Source organism: Pongo pygmaeus, chromosome 5 (assembly GCF_028885625.2).
Source record: "Pongo pygmaeus isolate AG05252 chromosome 5, NHGRI_mPonPyg2-v2.0_pri, whole genome shotgun sequence".
Taxonomy (NCBI): domain Eukaryota; kingdom Metazoa; phylum Chordata; class Mammalia; order Primates; family Hominidae; genus Pongo; species Pongo pygmaeus.
In genome coordinates, this window is record NC_072378.2 from 149,340,231 (window position 1) to 149,364,600 (window position 24,370).

Below are 24,370 nucleotides of genomic sequence, written 5' to 3' on the forward strand. Positions count from 1 at the left end.
AAGGAAGGTTTAAATAACATCAGTTAATGGCCAATTGCTGGTGGCAACTGGGCAGACAGAATCCAGAGTCCCTGGGCTGAGCTTCATTCTTTGCCTGGAAGAGGAAGAGATCCATGAAGACAGAGCTCCTGCCTGTAGTCTCTCTGGGAAGATTAAATACTTACAGATTAAGGAGTTGAGGATAATTTAGTGCCAAGCTCTGTACTAATAATTGTAAGTCCAACGAGTGAACAGGAGAATCCCCCAGAGATGGAGAAGATGTGTGTTTGGGTCCAACAGCAATTATAACTTGCTTTTTCCTAAGTGATTTTGTGTGTTGTGTAGTATGCTTGTTGTTTGTTGGGTGGTTGTAAAAAAGCATTCTATCCGTATGGGGAGATTAGGCTGGAGCCCCAAAACAAAAACTCTACCTCTCCAAGGACTCTCAGTGTCTGGCAGCCTACGAGGAACAGGTATTGTGTTAGAATTAATTAAGCATTGCCCTCTCTGGAGCCATCTTTTGGAATGCACACATCCCTGGGAGGAGGGACCCACCAAGCTTTCTGCACTCCAGGTGAACAGCTATAGAGAAACTTCCCCTGAGCAGGATGGACCTGGAACATCTTTGTGGGTTATGGAAGCACAGGAAGGGGACAGAGGCCCTTCAGCATCCAGTCGCAGTCATGAAGTGCCACTCCCCATGGTCTGGTGCCTCTGCAGCCCCGTCTCCCTCCAGTTAGCTGTCCCCACTGCCCCCATCCATGCCCCACTCTTCCACCCTGTGTCCCAGCCATGTGATGCATCTCTACCCAGAGCAGGGCTCCAGTCCCCACCCTCTCCTCAAACACCCAGCATCATCAGAGCCAGAATTAGTAAAGAGGACATCGGCCACAGGAAACAACCTCAGATTTTAGCATGAGAGGGGAGTGGGGAAGAGAGCACTGGAAAGTCTCATGGTGGAGAAGAGAGATAAAATGTACACTATTTTTTTCAAAAATGTAATTCTATTCACATACCAGGAAATTCTCCCTTCAGTGGTTTTTAGTATATTCACAAAATTTTGCCACCATTACCACTGTCCAATTCAAAGCATTTTTGTCACTCCAAAAAGAAACTCTGTACCTATTGACAGTCACTCCCCACATCCCCCATGACCCCCAACCTCTAGTCTACTGTCTGTCTCTATGATTTTGCCTATAGGATTCTGAGCATTTCATATAAATGGAATCATACAATATGTGGCCTTTTATGTCTGACTTCTCTTACTCAGCATAATGTTTTCAAGGTCTGTCCATGTTGTAGGAGGTATCAGTTCATTTCTTTCTATGGCAGAATACTATTCCTCATTTGCATAGAGATGATCTTTCTTTTTCTTTCTTTCTTTTTTTTTTTTTTTTTTTGAGTCGGAGTCTCGCTCTATCGCCCAGGCTGGAGCACAGTGGCGCGATCTTGGCTCACTGCAAGCTCCCTCTCCCGGGTTCACACCATTCTCCTGCCTCAGCCTCCTGAGTACCTGGGACTACAGGTGCCCACCACCACACCCAGCTATTTTTTTGTATTTTCTGTAGAGACAGGGTTTCCCTGTGTTAGCCAGGATGGTCTCAATCTCCTGACCTCGTGATCCGCCCACCTCAGCCTCCCAAAGTGCTGGGATTACAGGCATGAGCCACCATACCTGGCCTTCTTTTTTTATTATTATTATTATTTTTTATTTATTTATTTTTGAGATGGAGTCTCTTTCTGTCACCCAGGCTGGAGTGCAATGGCACGATCTCGGCTTACTGCAACCTCCACCTCCCAGGTTCAAGCAGTTCCCATGCCTCAACGTCCCAAGTAGCTGGGATTACAGGCATGCCCCATGACACCTGGCTAATTTTTTAATTTTTAGTACAGATGGAGTTTCACCATGTTGGCCAGGCTGGTCTCGAACTCTTGGCCTGGCCTCAAGTGATCCACCCATCTCGGCCTCCCAAAGTGCTGAGATTACAGGCATGAGCCTTTTAATGTCCAGCTGCCTGTACCCAACTCCCACCCTTAAAAAAAATGCTTATGCTTAAAATAGTGACATTGTATGGACATACCACGTTTTAGTTATCTGCTTATCATTTCATGGGCATTTCAGTCGTCTCCACTTTTGGGTTATTATGAATAATGCTTCTACGAATATTTCTATACAAGACTCTGGGGACATATCTTGGGTATACACCTAGGAGTGGAATTTCTGGGTAATATAGTAACTCTATGTTTAACTTTTTGAGGAGCTGCCAAACTATTTTCCAAAGTGGATGCACCATTTTACATTCCATCAGCAATGTAGGAAGCTTCCAGTATCTTTGTATCCTTGCCAACGTTTGTCGTTGTTCATCTTTTTGATTATAGTCAGCCAAGTGGCTATAAAGTGGTATCTTATTGTGATTACTCCATGTTTTTTAATCAGTGTTTAAAGGGTTAGCGTGTTCTGTGTTTCAGGGATATAAGCAAAATGCTAGAGTCTCTTCCTAATTATTTTTAGTTACAGTTTTAAGAATAATAGGCTTTGGCTGGGTGTGGTGGCTCATGCCTCTAATCCCAGCACTTTGGGAGGCCTGGGCGGGTGGATCACGAGGTCAGGAGACCGAGACCATCACCTGACCCAGGATCAGGGATTGGCCAGTAGGGTGTGGTCAGAATTTTAGCCCCTCCCCACTCCTGGGGGCCTTTGTCCAGGTCAGGACTTAGATATACAACTGTACTTGGATTGTAGTTGGTCGCTTGGAAGCCAGATAGGCTGGGGTTCCTGTTTTCAGCTGGGCTGAGGGCTCTGACATTCAACAAGGGATTTAATGCCCCTGGACCTCAGTTTCCTCGTCAGTAAATAATATCGGTAATATTTCCTTCTGATGACTATAGCCCTCTTATGGTATTGTGATGATTCAATGAAATGAACTTTATAAAGCAGCTGGTCTAAGACCTGACAAATCCAAGTGCTTACTAAACAGTAGTTAATTTTATGTCTTATCCTAAGGGACTTGACACAGGTATTATCTTCTCTAGAAGATGGGTCAGCAAACTATGACCCAAAGGCCACATCAGTGTAATATTTTACCTCCCACAAGCTAAGAATTGTTTTGACATTTTTTAAAGGGTTGTAATCAAAACAAAGAATATGTGACCTAAGTTTCCTGATTCTTGCTCTAGGCCCTTCTCTGACAGCCCCTCGTCCCTGCCCTGCTCACCCCCACTTCAGGGCCAGATGTCCCTACTCATTGACATAGCCGTTTTCACAAAGAAATCCCTAGGAGACAATCAGCAGCTTCTCCATCACTGCATCCTCGGGCACACAGTAGGAAGTTAGCAGCTATGTGTTCAGGGAATGAAAAGGGAGTCAGGGAGAAGAGGACACTGAAGACAGTTTTGCCAGCCACACAGTTTTGCTTAAGTCCTAAGGGGAGAGGAGACTGGCACTTGGCTTTGGCTGTCCTCCTGTGCATTGCATTTGAGCAGAGCAATGCCCTTGCCCCAATTGTATCCCCAGAAAAGTTAGTGTGGAGGGACACTCTGAATTTCCCCTAGGCCGTCACATGTGGGCCGAACTTCCCAGGAACACATTTCTTGGTAATTCACAACTCCCTTCCGGAGAAGAAACTTGGCCTGTGGGTAACAGACCCCAACCCAATAGCTCTTGGGCCTCTCCTGGAAAGACACAGCTTTCTCTCAGCCAGGCTGCATGAATTCAGGATTTGCATTTTCTTGGATGGGGCTGGGCTGAGAGAAGGTGGAATGCATGTTTTTGAGATTCTAAATAAGAAAAGCAGGCGTGACTATGCCTGCTTGATTCTATTACTTTGGGGCATTTTCAAAGAATTTCTTGTCTCCACTTATTTTTCTAATATTCAAGTTTATGTTGAATTCCTCATGCAGAAACTGATGCATTGCTTTTACCCCAGAGCTTTCACTGACATTTGATGGAATTAGCTGTGCAAACGCTGCTGACATAATGTGCCCTCCTGTTTGGGTTCCTTCTGTACTAAACATGATTTTTACAATGAACTTGAGCTCTGTGTGTATGAGAGAAAAAGAAGGAGACCGATTTGTGGCCTGACTACTTGCCCCCATAAAAAAGTCCAGAAGAGCCCACTGATTAAAGCATATAAGATGAAGGCAGGACAGCAACTGTCTGAGGGGAGCAGATATTTAAGGTGCTTCCAGCAATCTGAGTTGAGCGGTTTACAATTCTCAGGCAAAAGTAGGCACAAGCTTTTTCAACAGATAAGGAACAACTTTAAAAAGAAAGGGACAAATGCAGATGAAAGATTTGCAACTCACAATGACTTTTAAACTTTCTACAAAAAAAAAGAAAGAAGAAAAAGAGAGAAAAAAAACCTTTAAAGTTTATAGTAGTGGGTTTTTTCCAAAGGTTGCCAATGTGTAGGTTGTTTGCAAACGTTGCCCGGTGGAAGAAAGGGGGGAATATTTCCAAGTCACGATTCTACACATTTAATTTCAAAGCCTACTAAATATTACTCCTCTTGAATCTTCAAGGGAATTGTGTATAAATTCCTGAAAAATAAAATTGCATTTCTGCCCTTGGATGCAAGTGACCCTTTGGTCACTCCCCATGATGATTGGATGAACATAGTTTAACCTTGAGAGCAACTCTCACAACTAGGTCAAAAGTTGTTTATTGACCACATAATTTCCAGGTGTAAGATACGTGGAATTTTTAATGCACTTACACTAAAATTACACAGGGGCTGAAGGATGATTTAGCTGTACTTCTGAGCAAATGAATGTGGTTGTTATTGTTGTTTTAAGTAGACCACATACATTCACAGAAGGGAGCTTTACCATGACCCAGCAGATTACAAAAACTACAGTGAGTTCCTTTGACAGCTCGTGAGTAGAGAAATATAACAAACGTTTCTTCTTCTCCAGCTACCTTTGGCTTCCAACCATAAATATTTTATAAACTACCCCCAGAAATGTTTAATGACAGACTTTTAAAGTAATTGAAGAAAGAAAGCAGCATACTTTATGAGATCCTTTCCACTGACATATTTTGATCATCGGTACAGCATTTCGAAGTTAATAGTGCTGTTACTACAATGTCAGCGTACTGCAGGATCAAAAGGAATGATATGAGACTTAGAATTCTTTTCACTGTGAATGCACTTGATTTTGACTTTCTCAGAGGATAATACCTGTGGCCATTTTAAAAAATGAATAAAATTAGCAAAAAATTAAAAAGAGAAAGGCCTATATCAGAAATGCATTGGGCTAACAGAAACGGAAAACCTGACAAGAGTGACCCAAACAAGTGGAGAGCCCTATTTATTTCATGCATTAAGCAGTCCAGGTCTGGTGTGGTGGCACTGTGATATCACTGGGGTCTACCTCTTATCTTTGTTCTCTGTCCTCGTTAGCTTGCAGATCTTGGCTTGTAGCATGGCCCTCATGCTTCTTGCCTCGTGGTCACAGGATTGCTTCTGCAACTCTAGGCATGGTGTGTCTGTGTTCCAGGGAGGAGAAGAGAATGGAAAGTCAAGGCAGAGGACTGAAAAATGATGCCAGAGGAATCTGTCTATCATTAAAAATTGCCCAAGAGGCCTACTCAGCAGTGTTCATTTATAACTCATTCATTTGTTGAATGAATGGACAGAACTCGATCACTCTATCACTCTCAACTTCAACTGAGTCTAAGGTGACTATTTTTAGCTGGGCATATTGTTACCTAGAATGAGGTCATGGTTCCTTTAGGAAGAGAGGAAAGTCGATATTAGGTAAGCAACTAGCAGAATCTGCTATGGGGGTTGTCATTTCAAAATATTCTATATAGTTAGTAATAGGTTTGAAAAAATGTTTTTTTTTTCATATTGAAGGTGAGGACTCTGTGGGGATGAAAGAAAACAATTAACAATACAATAATAGGGTATATTTACCTTCTGAATTTAAAATATTCTCTGAAGACGTTATTGCTGGAGCATGGTAAGAATTCATCCATCATTCAGTTGTCCTTACATCCCTGTTATGTATTGAGCTAAGTACAGTTGCAAAGAGAGAACAAAACAAAGAGAGAGTGAGACAGAGACAGAGAGGGAAGGGGAGGAGGAGGACCAGTGGGAGGGAGGAAGGGGAAAAATCATAGAAATACATTGAAGTCTTGGCATAGCCTTACAGGCTAGTGAGTTCATCAGGTTAGCGTAATTGGTGAAAAAACAATTATATAAACCATCATACCACTAATTGCTATAGTTGAACAAACTTTACATTGGATTTTCTGGTAGCCAAGGAAAAATGGGGCCATAAATGGTTACGTCGTTCTCATTTTCCATGAGAAGAAAAAATAATAGTCATTTGTTCTACAGTGTAGTGGATTAGAGAGCTTGAGTACCAGCTCTGGAATAGACTTTGAACAAGTTATTTAATCCCCCTAATTGCCAGCCTTTTCTTCTTTAATATGGGAGCACTAGTACTCATGGTTGTGAGGTCATTTTACAAATTAAGTGAGATATTGCATGAAAGGCACCACCAAATTAAGAGCCCTGGGATGAAAAAAAAAATGAGAAAGATAGAAGACAATGTGCTCAGTGACATCCTCATTCCAAAACAGAACTGGATTGTGAGATGCCCTATCATATGGTGTCACTTGACAGCTGCCAAGGATATGATGCCAAAATGTCACTCAGTCAAAGCAGCTCTAGATGGGGCCAAGAAGTTATGCTTCAATAGACAGCTTTTTGATGGTCCAACTTGGACCAAGGCTAAAAATTCAAAATGTACAGAGAAATGAATGGAGTCTGTGTCCTCAATCATCCTTACTTATGACATCTTTCAGCCAGCCCTTTGATAGACATAAGCAGCTCTCCATCCAAGGGTACAGTCCCCAGTGAAGGCCTGGAGGGGAGGTATTTGTGTCACTGGTGGAGGATGAGCTCCTGCACTACAATGACATAGGTTGGACAGTGGCCTTACCCAGACTCTGACCCAAGCAAGTGCTCAACCCATCACTAAGATTTTTTTTTTTCACTCTATTGCCCCAGGGCAACTACAGTCTGAGATCAGCAATAGACTCTTAAAACCTGGGGCTCTTGCCCTCATTTTAAACTTCTGTTTCCTTCATTTGTTTCTTTAACTAAACTCTCCTGATGAGGATTTTCTTATTGCTTAGTCAGGTCCAACTTCTCGACCATTATAGGGGAAGTCAGAAGTTTTATATCCATCCAGCGAGTCTAGCTATAGAGACAATTGTTGCTCTATAAACTGTCTTTCTCTTTTCCGCTATCAGATAGCAAAATCCCAAGAGATGGAAAATATCTGTATCAATTTATAAAAATATTTTTTGAATAATGATTTATTTTATTTAGCACTGTTTGATAGCCTGAATGTAATAACAGTTCCCTATAGGAAATGGGTTCCCCCATCCATCCTGGTGGAGATTTCTGAAAAATCTGTTTACCCAGGACCAGGTAACAGATGAAAGCAAAAACCAGCCGATAGATACTGTGGAAAAGAACATTCCATGATCAGATCTATGCTGGTGGATTGCATCTAGATTCCATGCCACATTTGTTCAAAATTAATTCATTTATGAAAAAGGTATACTTGTGAAAAGCCTCCAACATGTAGGCAGTTAAGACATAATTTCATCTGAGAGCAATTTAAATGTCTTATTGCCATCTCTAGCTAAAAATACCTTATGATTTCTGGATTCTTGTGTGGAGTTAATCTCCCAGCTCAAGTTCACCTTGTTGCTAATTCTCTATCTCATTTCAGTGTGGGAAGCAATGTCATTTTATGTAGAAAGGAATGTATTTCATCTCTCTTCTCCAGCTATCAGCAAATCTATGCCTAGGGCAGGGAGCAGCTGTGGGGATATGGATAGGACACAGCCATGGATCCTTCGCACATGTTGAGAATGTCCTTGGTGTTTGCTGCTCTTATTCCCTTTTCTGTAGATGAGGAATGGAGATTTTCATGAACAGGTGTTTGAAGAATCAAGAACAACAGGGCCTTTGAGTGGTGGGGTACAGCAGACCCTACCAGTTACTTACCCCATATCCATTCTCCCACAGCCTCCCCCACTTTAGCAGAAATCTGACTTGTTCAAGTTTTACCCTAGAGGAAGGCAGTTCCACCCCAGCTCACGAGTGAGTCCTGATTAATCTAAGCCTAGCGTGGTTGTCTTATTTCCTTTGCTCATGGCTAGTTGAGATGTACACTGGAAGTTTAGACCAAACCAATGGAACATGAGAAATTTTCTCAGGGCCTTCTAGGTAGGATTTTCAGATCTTAAAGGAAGCACCCAGGAAAGATAGTCTCTTCTTGCCCCAGACTTTGTAATTCTGCATGGGATGGCTGGAACTGCAGCAGCTGTCATGAAACATAAGAAAAGCTAGTCTGAGGACAATGTTGACATTTCCAGGATGGAAGAGCGAGATGGAACAAAAGTATAGAATGAGGCCTAAAACCTCCATACCTAAGGACTTTTGTAAGAGTATATATTTTCCTATTTATTTATTTATGACGGAATGTATTCTCTTTATTTTTTGAGTTTCGTTGGGTTTTTGGTTACCTGCAGATACAAGCATCCTCATATTGATACATGGAGATGTAACATAAAGCAGAGAAGTTCTTTAGCCGTGTTTAACCCAGTTGTTCTTGAGCTGCAACTCAGTTGTCCTGCTGTGTTGCTATGCTCAGTATGTATGAGGGGCAACACTAGGCCAGAGAGTTGATGAATTTTATATGGTGTGTTTTCCTTGCATATCATACGTGCAACACATAGACACACACACAATGTGGAAAAATGCCAAGAAGCCAATTCCACATAGCCAAATCCAACATGGGAGGGAGGCTAGAAAGTTTCTTATTAATGCAAATCAACAAGAATTGGGTAGGTGTACTTTGCAAAGGGAAAATGGCTATCCCTTTGAAGCCATACAGTTTCTAGAGATACTAAGACTCCGTTCAAATGCCGTGTTCTCTGTGACCCCTTCCCTGAGTTCTCAAGGCCAAGTTGATCACCCCTTCTGTTCTCATACCACTGTATGCATATCTCTAGTGAGGCGCTTACCACATGGTATCAGCGCAAGCAGTGTCAGCGTTCGATTCCCTTGTTAGACTGTGAGTTGTTACAGGGCAAGAGACTTGTAACCTTTGCTGTATTCACTTATTCAACAATTATTCATTGAGTGCCTACTATGTGCCAGGCATTGAGCTGAACACTGAAGATACAATAGTCAGGAAAAGCAGTTGTGGCCCCTGCAGTCATGGAGTTTAAAGTCTAGTAAGTCAGACAATCAAATAATTATAGTAGTCAACCAATTTCTTATGCCTAACCAAATGACTAGCATGCAGTAAGTGCTCAATAATTACTTGCTGAATTAATCACAGAATTTTCACTATTCCATGCCACGTTTTATCTTCCTGGAAGCTAGCTTAAGTTCATATGATGGTGGAAAACCTCCTGGGGAAAGAGAGGTGAAGCCCCCACATGCAGGCTGTTTTCAAGCATCTGTTTGTATTGCACTTACCAATGTCTTAATGGCCAAAGCAAGTCATGTGGCCAGTCTAGAGGGCCATGTGGAAGGAAGTTACATGGTGCAGGGATAGGAAGAGGTGTGACTGGTCGGGGGCCATTATTGTACCAATCTGCCACACTATTTTAAATTATGGGTTATGTTATATGAACCTAAAACTCAGCTAAGAGATTTAAACAATGATCATTTGAATCTAAGTTTCTCAGTACAATTCACACTCAAGAAACTAACATTTGATTCAGACATTTCAAATGGAAAATAATGATGTGATTCACAGTGAACAGTATATCCAAGCTTTTGGTCTTAAAATCTTTGCACAGTGCTTTGATGAGAGAGGAGTCTTGGCAGCCAAGTGTGGCTGTTTCCCCAGCCTTTATACTATTTTCAGTGAGGGCAGTCTTTTCTTCTGAGGGTTGTAATGAGAATAACGGACTCTTTCCCCGCTAACATCCAGAGAAGACCATTCTAAATTGAGTGGTTGGCCCATGCCAACAATATCTGCTATAAATTATGAAACCTCAAATCAATAATCAATACTTTTCCTCTATTTGTATAATAACAAATGAGTTCTGAGGTTGGATTCAGAGTATAAATGGTTAACTAAAGCAAAATAGGATAAATATAGAGAAATGAAACTTAGCTTTAGAGCAGACTCTTAAACCTTAGAAGTCTGTATAAACAAAAGTGTCTATGCATGTTTTATTTGGAGATTTGTGTGATTAAACAAAAATGTATTACAGATCTGAATGGAGAGTCAAACTAAGTGTGTGGGTCTGGTGGAGAGATTATCTATCCAAATGCATTTTTGTAATTCCATACTCTGGTCCAAAAGTTAATGTAAAAAGCCAATCGAATTGATTAATACTAAAAATGGAACAACTGCATATCTAGAACTAATTTGAGGACCCTGCTACTTTCATTCTCAGAGTTTGTCTAATAAGGACTTTTGGACAACTGAATACATACCATGTAAGAAAGTGTTAGAAATGGCTAGAAGTCTGATGTGACTGCAACAATATTACTCATAATGTTTTTGAGCACAATAAAAACATACAGGGCACATCCACATGCATAACAGATGTTCAGAGGACGATGAGGTTAAACAGGACTTCCACATCCACATGGGTTTCTCCACTTAATTTTGATCATAAAAGCCATAGAGAAGTTGAAAGGGCTCTTAGAAGAGTGGACAGAAGCCGCCAAGCACAAGTGCAGTAGGGCTACCATGTGTATGCAAAAGCAAGACAAGTCCCACTTGGAAATATGCCTTCGGAAGGTTTAGCTTCGCAAACTTGCACTCTCCCATTGTGCTTACGTTTCATGTGTGTGGCATGTGGATTTCATTTCTCTTTCTGTCAAACATACAAGTATTCCATGGATTCCTATGGACCAAACTGCAGTTTGAATTTTAGAAACTGTAACATTCTTGGCCGAGCGCAGTGGCTCATGCCTGTAATCCCAGTGCTTTGGGAAGCCGAGGCAGGTGAATCAGTTGAGGCCAGGAGTTCGAGACCAGCCTGGCCAAGAGGGTGAAATCCTGTCTGTAATAAAAATACAAAAATTAACCAGGCATGATGCTGTGTGCCTGTAATCCTAGCTGTTCACGAGGCTGAGGAATGAGAATCACTGGAGGCCGAGAAGCAGAGGTAGCAATGAACCAAGATTGTGCCCCTGCACTCCAGCCTGGGCAACAGAGCAAGACCTTGTCTCAAAAAAAAAGGAAACTGTAACATTCTGTGGTAATGAGATACCAAGTTTATGGACTGCTTTTTGCCTATTATTTGTGTACTGACCACAGAAGCTTAAAGGGTACTGTGGCATTAAAAGTGAATCTCTTTGTTCCTCATATGTATATTTTTTTCATATTTGTTAATTTGAAATTTGAAAATATTCATCTTTTGGTCTGTGGCATTGATAGCATTCACCAGTGTCACCTGAAATTTGAGTTCCTGCTCAAACTGGAAGTCTTGTATTTTTTTTCTGAAGCACTTTTCAAGGATCCAACTATGGTAGCTTAATCATCACATCTAGAAAATGACTTGTGGCTCCTTGTGAAAATTGCTTCTTTGTATGAAGATTCTGGTACAGTATGCAGGCTGTTGTGTCCTGGGAATAGCATAGTGATGATGTGCATTATGGAGATAACAGGACATTAGGTATACAGAATGGAATTAATATTTAGAAGTGCAGGATGCCACTCAGATAACCCTGTGGTCATCCATAAGTATTGTGTAGCCCTCGGTTAACATATGGCACATGGACAGGGAGGAGCCTTGGGAATCATTAGGTTCAGTACCCTCATTCTATACTTTGAGGAAACTTTGACTTAGAGAAGTTGTTCAGGATCATTTGCTCATGTCACTCAACTACTTAGAGTGATAAAGCCAAGGGGAATGCCAGAGTTTCATAACTTTCAGTCCAGGGAACTTTGACTTCAACATACTTTTTCTTCTGTAACATAGCAAATCAGGGGTTTCAAAATATTATGAATGTTAAGAAAAAATTGGTAGATTTTCTTATAGTTTTAGGAGATAACTGAAAGAGCATCCTTTATAATAATAAATATGACAGCACTGGTTCTACAACACTTACTGTAATAGTATTTTCATCCAAATAGTCTAGTCTATACTCTTTATTAATTATCCACTATATACATAACAGATAGATTAGTTTTATTAATTATCCACTATGCACATAACAGATAGACCCAGATGGACTTGTAAATGATATATGGCTATATTTATTTTTCTGTAGGTAGCATTACACCTGGAATTGTTTCAAGTGGGAACAGGGGAAGAGAAGAAAGCCAAAGGTTCAGATTTGGCATAGCTCTTGGAGAAGATGGGCCCGAATAATGAGAAGCACACAGGATGTCATTTGAGAGTTGTGGATGGAAAGAGCCTTCTGTAGAGGAGGATTGCAATGAGGGGAAATAGAATTCTGAGATGGGTTCTGTGTATTTCCTCCCCTAGAATGGAGGAAAGGAGACTGGGAGCAGGAGAGATGATGGTAATTAGAAAACAGATGCGTGTGGCTCAGATGGTTTGATGGGCAAAGGCCAGTGAGAATCACTGCCGAGTTCTGGGAGGCTCTGGCGATGATCTCAAAATGGGAAGCTTGAAATGATTAAAACTGTGGAAAGGAAGAGAAAGATAAAAGGAAGATAAAGGTAGATTTATTATGGGACAAGCCCAAACAAGAATAGGACAGCCAAGGTTTTCAAAATAAAACTGGGAACGCCTATGGAGCTGGAACCCATGTTATCAGCACAAATTACTGGAACTTTGTTTTTTCTGTTTCTTTAATTAATATATTCCACAAGAAAACACAGTAAAATCTAGTTTTAACTTTTAAGGTGTTTTCCAGATTATATCTTGGTAGCAGTATAGACAGAAATTAATTTAATAGCTTCAGAAGAAAATATCATTTATTGGGTTATAACCTAACTTTCCCCTTTTTATAAATGAGGAAACTGAGGCTCAAGGATGTGAAGTGACTGACTCATAGCACCACAGTGTCCTAGGAACTTTAACATGAGGATTTGCTGAGTGGATTTAAACTGCTCACAGTCCTATGGACAGTGAGGAACAGAATTGTCCCTGAATTCAGGCCTTGCACAGCCCTGGCTGTGACTCTTTCAAGTGTTAGTTTGATTAACCATGAAATGGAGTTGGTGAAAAATCATGAACTGCAGTTTTATTCGTCAAGCAAAGTCAGTTCACAGTCAGTATAATATTTGTGCTAAGGGTCTAACGCTTTGACAGCATTTGGTATAAATTTCAGTTAACCTACACATTCAGTTAACCAGCACACCTGTCCTCTAACCAGCCTGGGAGAGTGTGAGCATACTTATGAGGTTAATTATGACTGGTAAATGTGAGTGGAGCTCATCAACACACAGTGAGACCCCAGGAAGATACAACAGTGCCCTTCGCCCCAACTCCCCTCCAGGATCACGCAGGCAATCTTCTCCCCAGCCTTAATCCCTCAGAAGGCTGGAAGGACCCACTCATCCACTTAATACAGAAAGCTGGGAGTCCTCTGTGACAGCACTTCCTCAAAGCTGATGGAGGTGGCAGAGGGCCCTGGTGAGCTTTTTAGAGAGAGACTCCTGACTCTCATCCTAGACTGTGATTCAGTTCGTCTTAGAGCGTGGCCCAGAAATCTCCATTTTTAAAGGTTCTGTGAGGAATTTGAATATACAGTTATTTGGGAACCACAGCTTGTACTATATTAAGTATCATTTTGCAGAGAATTAAAAGCAGCACTGATGTTAATTCTTCCAACATTACCAATCCCCAGAAGAGATCTATAGACTCTGGGTCTCATAGACTATGAAAGTCTTGGTCCAGACCACATTTACTTTTTACCTAGAAAGCTTCCTTCTCTTCTCCCCATTTCAAACCAGGGCTAAGCTATTGAACTTGTGGATATCATCTGGTGGTGGTTCCTGTCGTGCTCAGGATCTTGGAAAGACTTCTGTTTATTTGGCATGCTCCACACAGGCCTGTCAGGCTCTGGGGATTTGTGGCATTTGCAGAACTTACAAGGCAGGCAGCATAAAAATATATAATTCATAGAATGAAAGATTTTGGAGGCCCCTTCACTTTTACAAATTGACCATGAAATAGAAATCACAGGCATAACATTCATATAACCGCAGTTGCCAAGAATAAAGAATCACTTGGGGGAGGGAGAGGAGTTTCATGTGTACTACTCTACAGGGCACGTAAAGAAAGAGTGAGCTTTCAAACTCTGTGTGCAAATGATAATAGGAACATTAAAGTAGAGGACAGAGTTCTCGGCCTGACAATTGCAAATATCTGTTAAGGATAATGAAGATTTCGAGATTGATCCTAAGAGGTCTTTAAAAGTCTTTTCACAGTGATTGAGTTTATCATTTGAGATCATTTGCTTGTCCTGATAGACATTCCAAATATACTTAGGATTTTGTATACATTTTACTATAACTTACTGCTTCCTGGTTTTTTCCTTTCCCAGTGGAAGTAGTTGACAATATTTGAGGCAGCTGTCCACTTTGACTGCCTGTGATATATCAGGGGAAGGAGAGAAGGGAAAAGTATACATCCTGCCACCTTCTTCTCCCATTAGCTGCGTTGACACTCTGGGCTTCCATTAGCTCTCTAGAAAGAGTTCTTAGGAAGGAGAGAGAGGCTGATCTGCTCCTGTCAGTTCCACTTAAGCTTTCTGGGGACTTGAGTCACAGCTGAGTAATGGCTGATGATACTGGTTGTGATCGCCGACTGTTGAAAATAGTGTATTCAATGAGGTTGGATACATGCAAGACATAAAAAAGGAAAGAGAATCTCTGTCACAGAAGTCAAACTAAAAACTCTCTTCACTATTTGATTTGTATATTAAAGAAGTGTCATCTTAGGAGTCAGGAGAGCCGAGAGCTGGGCTTTCGTGGTTATGTGTCACTCTAGCTTTGTGACCTTGAAGATGCCAAATGATATTTCTGGGCTTCAGTTTACTCATGTAAAAATAGTTATAATATCTACTTAGTGTAAAGGAAAATTTTATCCAAATCAAACACAGATTGGGCTGGAGATGGAGGTGATAGAGGGTGATAGTTGTGGCTGGGGGGTGTTGAATGGATGGATTATTCTAAATTGCTTCTGGACCTCAAACTCCATTACGTTAGGAATCTGTGATCTACGGGGAGTATGGGGGGCACACAGAGGGAGTTACTTGGATGCTACTAATGATACTTAAGCCATTTGATGATTTACACTCTTAGAGAAATGCACAGCCAGAGTAAAAGACAGTTATGCTGTTTGATTCTGTATTGTTAAACAAGGATGAAAAGGGTTACATGGTACAGAACCTAGGACAGGGTCAGCCCCTCCCTCCTTAAAAATCAGTCCTTTTTTTTTTTTTTTTTTTTTTGCCATCTTTCCAGAAAGTGCATTTCAAATAAAAGGTGATAAACATTTTTAAAGCAGACCTTCAGAAACTAATCTATCTTTTTTTATTTTTATTTATTTATTTATTTATTTTGAGACTAAGTATCACTCTGTCACCCAGGCTGAAGTGCAATGGCACGATCTCGGCCCACTGCAATCTCTGCCTCTCGGCTTCAAGCGATTATCCTGCCTCAGCCTACTGAGTAGCTGGGACTACAGGCACCCGCCACCACTCCCAGCTAATTTTGTATTTTTACTAGAGATGGTGTTTCGCCATGTTGGCCAGGCTGGTCTCAAACTCTTGACCTCAGGTGATCCACCCACCTCAGCTTCCCCAAGTGCTGGGATTACAGGTATGAGCCACCATGCCTGGCCATCAGAAACAAATCTATAGTTCTACCAGGAACAGGAGGAATCTGCTTCTTGTTGTTTAACACTGTATCCAACATCTACACATTGATTTAGATGCTTAATTCGGCAAGTTTCAATGGAAAATGATTAAAAACCCCACCCTAAATTTCAGACAGGTTTACTTACGTTTGTGGTAGTGCATGAGTTGTCTTTAAAACTCACAAGGCTAATTCCAGAAATTTTAGTGAAAATGCATTTCCTGCTTTTATGTTCATATCATGTAGGTGTGTATTGGTATTTAGAGAAATGATAGAAGTACAGTCACAGTGAGGATGTTAAGCCCTCCTTTATCTTAAGTTATTATCATAGACCCAGCTGCAGAAATGATACAGGACTTTTTGTTCTTATATAAGTGTTCTTTTTAAATAACAAAATTTTAAACTATTAGTTGGAAGCTTGCAACAAACTAATAAAACAATTAGAATTAACATCTTTTAAAAAATGAATTACCCAATAGCCTAAAGGTAAATAACATCTGTGGTTATTAGTAAAAAGAATAAGATAGATACTAAGCCTGCTACTGTGCTGATTACCCAAGCAATTCAGGAGAAATTAAGTGATTTCACTTATGTTTTCTAGGTAAGTGCCTCAGTTATTCACTTAAATTGTCCAAGATGCACCTGTACTCTTGCAATAAAGTACTTACCTATGTGGTAACTCACATCTTCTAGGTCATTAATTCAGATGTAACAAATTCTTCCTTGCTATTCAGTAATGTGCTATGAGGCAGGAAAAAAATGCACCTATCCCAATTGTTGGACACTTTGTTTCTATGGAGGAATTAAACTCTGAGTTTATGTTGGCAGCTCTGTCGTAGCCATAATTTCATACCCCAGCCTGGTTGTAATGGAAAGTCCAACTTATAAATGCTATTTGTATCATTAAACTAAACATGAAACCTAATTCAACCTTCCTGATCACAACCTTGTAGCCAAGAATGTAATTTATTTTTCTGAATATCTGGACTTCTGTAATAGTTGCCAATGAACAGGCTTTTGAAGTACTCACTGATTAAACCATAAGTAACAATGACCTATTAAAATGACCATCTTTTTATTTTCTCTGATGACTTCGAATAGCATTTGGTCAGATAAAGCAGCTGTATTTGAAGATTCTCTTGGTTTCACATTTTAGTGGAATCATTGTGTTAATTAGTGTTAAGCAGCACATTAAATTCCTCAGAGCAGTCAGGACTCATTCAGTGTCTGTTTAGGCTCTTTATGTACAAAGCACATTCTAGGCACTGTGAGGACACATAGTAGACTGGCCCTCAAGAAACAAGGTATTACTCATAAGAAAAAAATACATAATGGAAAAATTGCACCAAAATGGCATATGACTGATTGTTAAGTGAATGATATAGATATTATATTTTATTCCAGTGACAACTAGCCTTTAAGCTTCAAATTTATTAAATGATACTCTGCATACAAATATTTCAGGAAAATTAAATTAACCTATAATTGCAAAGGCAAAAATTCAGATGGCCTACCATAGTATATTTATGTTTGCAGTATATTTATGATTTTATACTGTGCTTTATTATTTAGTTTTGAGCTTTTTAAAATGACCTTCTGTTATGAGTATGTGCTGAATGAAAGAATCCTTTGATTATTGTCAGTTGTTGATCAATGCTGAGCATTCAAAATGGAGAAATATCTTTATTGCAGATATAAATGATTAATCATAGATGCTTTTCATTATAGCTATGAAAAGTATATAATAAAGTAGATAATAGAATAAATAGTATATATTATTATATCAAAATAGATAAAAAGTAGTATATAAGGATAAGAAGTAGATAATAGTATATAAAAATCGTTATCCACTAGGCAATTAGAAAGGAAAAGGAAAGCAAAGGCATTCATATTGGAAAAGAAGAAGTAAAACTTCTCTGTTTGCACATAGCATGATCTTATTATAGAAAATCCTAAAGAATCCATACAAAAAAACTATTGGAATTAATAAATGAGTTCAGCAAGATTGTGGAATATAAGATCAATGTAGAAAAATCAATTGTATTTTTACCAATCCGTCCAAAATGAAACTAAGAATTCTATTTATAATGACATCAAAAAGAATAAATTCAACAACAGCAGTATAAGGCATGAACAATGGAAACAACAAAACATCAAAGAAACAAATTAAAGGAGAACTGAATAAGTAGGAAGACATCTATGTTCGTGGATTGGAAGACAATATTGTTAAGGTGGCTGTCGTAATCAAATTTATCTACAGATTCAATGCAGTCCTTATCATAATCTCAACTACTTTTTTTGGGCAGATATTAGCAAGCTGACCCTAAAGTTCACATGGAAATGCAAAGGACACAGAGTAGCCAAAAACAATCTTGAAAAAGAAGAACAAAGTTGGAGGGACTTAACCCTTCCCTTCCCAATTTCAAAACTTAGAACAAAGCTATAATAAGACTGTGTGGTACTGACATGAATATAAACATATAGATTAAGGGAATAGAATTGAGAATCCAGAAATAATAATGACCCCAAATACACTTATGGTTAGTCAATTTTTGACAAGAGTACTAAACAGCTAAGTGGGGAAAGAATAGAAAGAGGAGTCTTTTCAACAAATGGTGCTGTGACAATTGGATATTTGCATGCAGAAGAATGAAGTAGACAACTAACTCACACCACACACAAAAGTAACTTAAAATGGATCAAATACCTAAATGTTAGAAATAAAACTATAAAACTCTCAGGAGGAAACATAAATGTATATCTTTACGATCTTAGATTAGGCAATAGTTTCTTAGATATGACACCAAAACCAAAACAACCAGAGAAAATTTAGATAAATTGGACTCAGTCAAAATGAAAAACTTCTGTGCTTCAAAGGACACCATAAAGAAAATGAAAAGACAACTTACAGGATGGGAGAAAATATTTGCAGATTATGTATTTGCTAATCCAGAATATATATATATATATATATATATATCACTCTTAAAATGCAATAATAAAAAGACAATTTGTAAATGGATGATGGATTTGAATAGACATTTCTCCAAAGAACATATACAAATGGCCAATAAGCACATGAAAAAATGCTCAACCTCATTAGTCATAGGGAAATGCAAATCAAAATCACAATGAGATACCACTTCACAGCCACGAGGATGGGTATAATAAACAACCAAAAAGACAGTAACAGGTCAGGCGTGGTGGCTCGTGCCTGTAATCCCAGCACTTTGGGAGGCCGAGGCCAGCAGATTGCTTGAGCTCAGGAGTTTGAGACCAGCTTGGGCAACATGGTGAAACCCGGTCTCTACCAAAAAAAAATTACAAAAATTAGCCAGTCATAGTGGTGTGTGCCTGTAGTCCCAGCTACTCGGGAAGGTAAGGTGGCAGGATTGCATGAGCCCGGGAGACAGAGGTTGCAGTGAGCCCAGGATCACGCCACTGCACTCCAGACTGGGGAGAAGAGTGAGACCCTGTCTAAAAAAATAAAAAAATACATATATATCAATAACAAGTGTTGGCAAGGATGTGCAGAAATTGGAATCCTCATATGTTGTTGGTAGGAATATAAAATAGTACAGCTGTATCGAAAATGGTTTAGCAGTCCTTCAAAAAATTAAACATACGGTTACCATATGATCCAGCAATTCCACTCCACTCCTGACCTGTTACTGTCTTTTTGGTTGTTTATTATACCCATCCTCGTGGCTGTGAAGTGGTATCTCATTGTGATTTCGATTTGCATTTCCCTATGACTAATGATGTTGAGCATTTTTTTCATGTGCTTGTTGGCCATTTGTATATTTTCTTTGGAGAAATGTCTATTCAAATCCATCATCCATTTACAAATTGTCTTTTTATTATTGCATTTTAAGAGTTCTGGAATTCCACTCCACTTCTTGATCACTCTATAAATTAAGTTATTCTGGTAAAGCATAAGCTTGCAAAAAATATTATCATTAAGGAACATATTTATGTATTTTGTTTTTAAAAAGAAACAAAACAAGTTTGATAATCAATCTTAGAGACTGCCTGAAATTTCATCAGTGCAGAGAGTTAACAAGACCAACATTTCTCTTGTTATATCATGAAGATAAATATAGTTTATCACTTCTGATGAACTGATGTACATCCTTTTTATTAACCTGATTATAGGCCTTTTTCACTCAGATTTATTATATGAAACAGTTATTGTTCTGAAATTGAGGGAAGAATCCTAAGTATTTCCATACAGACATTTCATGTTTGTTCTGTTGTTTTTTTCCCCCAGATACTACCTTTCCCAAGCCAGGTGGTGTACAACAGAGTAGGCAAGTGTGGGAGCCGTACTGTGGTCTTGCTTCTGAGAATCTTGTCGGAGAAGCACGGATTTAATTTGGTCACATCAGACATTCACAACAAAACCAGGCTTACTAAAAATGAACAAGTAAGTTGGCTTTGCACATTGTTAAATTGTGTTTTGCTTCAGCTCATTTGTGTAACTAGTGGTGCCTTACAGGTCATCCTTCAGACTCCTGATGAATGAATACCAGAGTTTTGATTTCATGCTGTATTTTTGCCAGAGTGTGGAAGGAAATTTAAGTTAAGGGTTCCATAAGAACCCTATAAACCAGGGAATTTCCATGAAGGGATACTTCCATTAGGACTGATGAAGGACTGTGTGTACTTGCCCTTGTCTAGTTAGCTAAAATTAGCAATATATACATCTCAAAGAGTCATACTACCGAGCTATAAATAATGTTGACATCTTCACCATCAAAATGAGAAGATTTTATTTTAATATTCTTCCCTCTTCATTTTCTCACCAGTGTCCAGAATCTTTATGGTTATATTGGTTGATGGGGGACATGAGCTTCCTGCTATGGGAAACTCAGAGGATCTTAGGCTTTGAGAGCAGCATTTGGAATGTTCAGTGGTAGGAAAAGAATGACCCCACTTCACAGGAATAATTTTGCCCTAGTGTAGCTGAGCTGTACAAGTGGACGTGCTGATGGTAGGAAGGGAGTGCTGTCCTCTACCAAGAAGCTATGAAGGTTTACTTTGCAAACCTGTACAGAGGTAAGGGCAACAGTCTCTGTGGGGGTGCTTTGCTAATATAGAAAAGTCAGGTAGAGTGTTCTCATGGTCATTTTACAGAGTCGGGTTTGTCATCCTGGTCTCAGAAACTGGCTTCTGTCCCCTTCCATACATAGGACGAGCAGCCACCCAATGAGTGGTGCCTGCATGTTGGGAAGAAACAAGGAACATGGCTCACTATCAGGTTGAGACCATCATTATAAAAATTTCCCCACGCATGTAATCCCAGCACTTTGGGAGCCTGAGGATCGAGATCGGGGCCAGGATCAAGACCATCCTGACCAACATGGTGAAACCGCGTGTCTACTAAAAATACAAAAAAATTATCTGGGCGTGGTGGCACGTGCCTGTAGTCCCAGCTACTCGGGAGGCTGAGGCAGGAGAATCACTTGAACCTGGGAGGTAGAGGTTGCATTGAGTCCAGATTGCACCACTGCACTCCAGCCTGGTGACAGAGTGAGACTCTGTCTCAATAAATAAATAATAAATAAATAAATAAGTAAATAAAAATAAATAAATGTCCATCCATGTCCATTTTCTTTGGACATAATCTCCAGTTTTGAGACATTCAGAACCTCACAAACGGAGGGAATCTCATTCTTAATTTACCAATTGTGTATTTCCATTTTATCTTGGGGGAAAGTAGAACTGTTTTAAGACAGTAACATAGCCAACCATACTTGTTCTAAAGCCACTATGTTTTGTGTCTTTTATAATACAGAGATCAAATTGCCCACTCCTTTGCAAACTTCCATTAAAAAATCACTCAGTATCAAGTTTAAATAGCCATTACCAGCACCAATAGTTAAAGAGTCATTACCAATCAGCAAAAAATATTTTAAGGTTATACCTTGTAGGTTCCATAGTAGGATCTCCATAGAAAAGAATGATCTTTGGTGGCATTTAAGGATATTGCATTTTATGTATAAGATTGTATAGTAGGGGCAGGTTCTCTTTGATTACCTTACTTGATTGAAGAGCTAATGTGATTAGGTTGGTGATGCCTTTTTAACTGCCTGAAAGAAAGGAATTATAAATAAATACATTATTGCAATTTTATTATAATTATTAAATTTGGTTTTCTTTTGAATCTAACTCTTATGGCCTGCTTATCTATAGGATTACACTTAAATATAATATCATCATACTCAGTTCCCAGATGCCTCATAAAACACAGTTGCTAGATTTTAGTTCCCACTGCAGGAGACACAACAAACTACCCGCAGAGAGCAGGACAAAAGTAACTCAAGGATTAGACATTGGGATGTTCAGGAACGCTTAGAAGAAAGAACACAAAGTACAGTATTTAAATGTGCCATGGAATTCTATAGAGATCAACCTAGTTTGTTTCCTATGAGGAGCAAACATGAAAAAGTAAAATACACTTGTAACAATGAATGGAATAATTTAGAATAAAAATTAATGGCAATTTACTAACAATGTGTAGATTGTTAGATCCAGAAAGGGTTAAAGACAAAGTCATCCCTCTCTTCTAAAATATAGGCTAGCTCTCATCTGTTTGGAATGGTTGGCTTGTCTGGAAGCCAGAGAAGAGACTAGACAGTCTTTTAAGATTCTTTCCAACCCTGTGATTCTGTGATATATTTGTACAACTTCTAGCATAATCTGTGTATTGTGTAGTTGAAACATTTCTGATTCCTGTGGTCAAAGTGACCTAGAATGTATTTCATTACTTCGTTATTCCAGATTTTTTTAAATTGTAAGGCAGTTTTAAAAACGCATGGCAAAGGTAAAGATAAGGTGGAAAAAACAAATATATAATTTTAATGTGAAAACAAACATAATAACACTGACCATTACCTCTCTGCAGCCAGTTCGTCTGGCTCTGGCACGCAGAGAGAGAAGCCAGGAAATGAAAGGACAAGAAACCCAGTTTCAAGTCCAACAACATTTAGAGAAACACTTTTTTTGTCCATGTATTGCTTTTATTAAAGTTTCAATGTGCATAAAACAGAAAAAATATTATTTTAATATATATTCAAGAAATAATTTGTGGTATGAATAGCTCCTTTTTTGGTAATTTGTTAGAGGAATGAAGGGGGAAATGGTTTAGAAGACTAGTGGAAATTGTAGTCAGTTGTTCTCGCCTATAAACAGTGGAATTCTGAAAATTTGTTCCCATAGAATCATTGTCCCCTAGAGTTAATAACAATTCCACTTCAGGTGCAGTATGACTGAAACAGGCTCCTGTGGGCTGGCCTGGGACTTTATCCACCGTGTAGAGAATTTCTTTTATGACAAAATGTGCTCCAAGTTCCAAACTACTGACTTACAAATGAACTTTGGAATATTATCCATTTCTAAGACCAGATTATCTATTCCATTTCATTCATACAAAAAGGCACCTCTCTGGGCCACAGTCAAATTCACACATGCATTGCTCTCTGGAGGGTAGCTGTGATCATACACACACACACACACACACACACACACACACACACACACACACAGAGCTAAATTTTTTAAATCTATTAAATGGAACAAGACACTGAAGGGATTATTAAAAAGGAAAGGGAGTGTGAAGACACCAAATGTTAGAATGCCTATAAAAATCCCACTACATCTGTCCTTATAGAAATAGAAATACCTTTGAGGTTCATATTTTGGAAAATTTCGCCTCAACAGCAGAGCATGGGCAATGGCTGCTGGGCAAGTGTTGGACTTTCGCACAGCTCATCATGCAAACCTGTGATGACATCATTGCATTTATGCTCTAAAACCAGATTTCAGGTCTTAAGCTGGCATAAATTATCTCTTGAAAAATGGAGATTATATACAGCTTTGAAAAACAGGGAATTTTTTTCCCCAGAAGACATGGCGTGTGATTGCCAAAAAAACACATAACCATCTTTGGTTAAGACGTGACACCGTCTTTCTGAGCATTGCTCTAAATGCAATAAAGGTCAGAGTGCTGCAGGTGTATTACAGCTATGAGAATCCACAGTTACTTTTATTCTCTTTAAAGAAAAGCAAAAGTTACCAGCATATTGAGAAGGCACATAATTTTACTATTTCTGTTTCTGTTGAAACTGAGGATTAAGTGTTGGATACAGCACCTACTACATGCATTGTTTTCCTTCATTGTTTCATTGAACTTTTTGGACCTAAAAATATACTACTGAGTGGGTATGATTCCCTGTTTTATGGGTGAGACACCTAAGACGATCAGATTGTAACTTTCCAAATACATTGTAATGACTATCAGTGGCTCTTGGCCTTGAACCTAGGCCTTCCTTAATCCAAAAGCCATTCTCATCATGCAGTGTTTATCTCCTCTGGCTGGATGGCAGAATCTCAGCAGAGCCTTTTAAAACCTAGAGTTGCAATGGCCCTTCTCCTGGAGATTCTGGGGTAAAGCCCAGAAAACTTTTTCTTTAATGAGGTGTCACAAGAGATTTTATGATGCAGCCAGGGTTAAGAAGCTCTGTCGAAATCATCATACCAGCATTGCCCTAGGTAT

General features: G+C 39.3%; 1 protein-coding gene across 1 annotated transcript in view; it reads left to right on the forward strand.

The window, feature by feature from the left end:
* Positions 1-24,370, forward strand: part of UST (uronyl 2-sulfotransferase) — a 326,326-nt gene that overhangs the window by 167,505 nt on the left and 134,451 nt on the right. Inside the window, exon 3 of the mRNA XM_054492129.2 lies at positions 20,084-20,239. Within this exon, the coding sequence (XP_054348104.1) occupies positions 20,084-20,239 (156 nt within the window). The remainder of the gene's footprint in view (positions 1-20,083; positions 20,240-24,370) is intronic.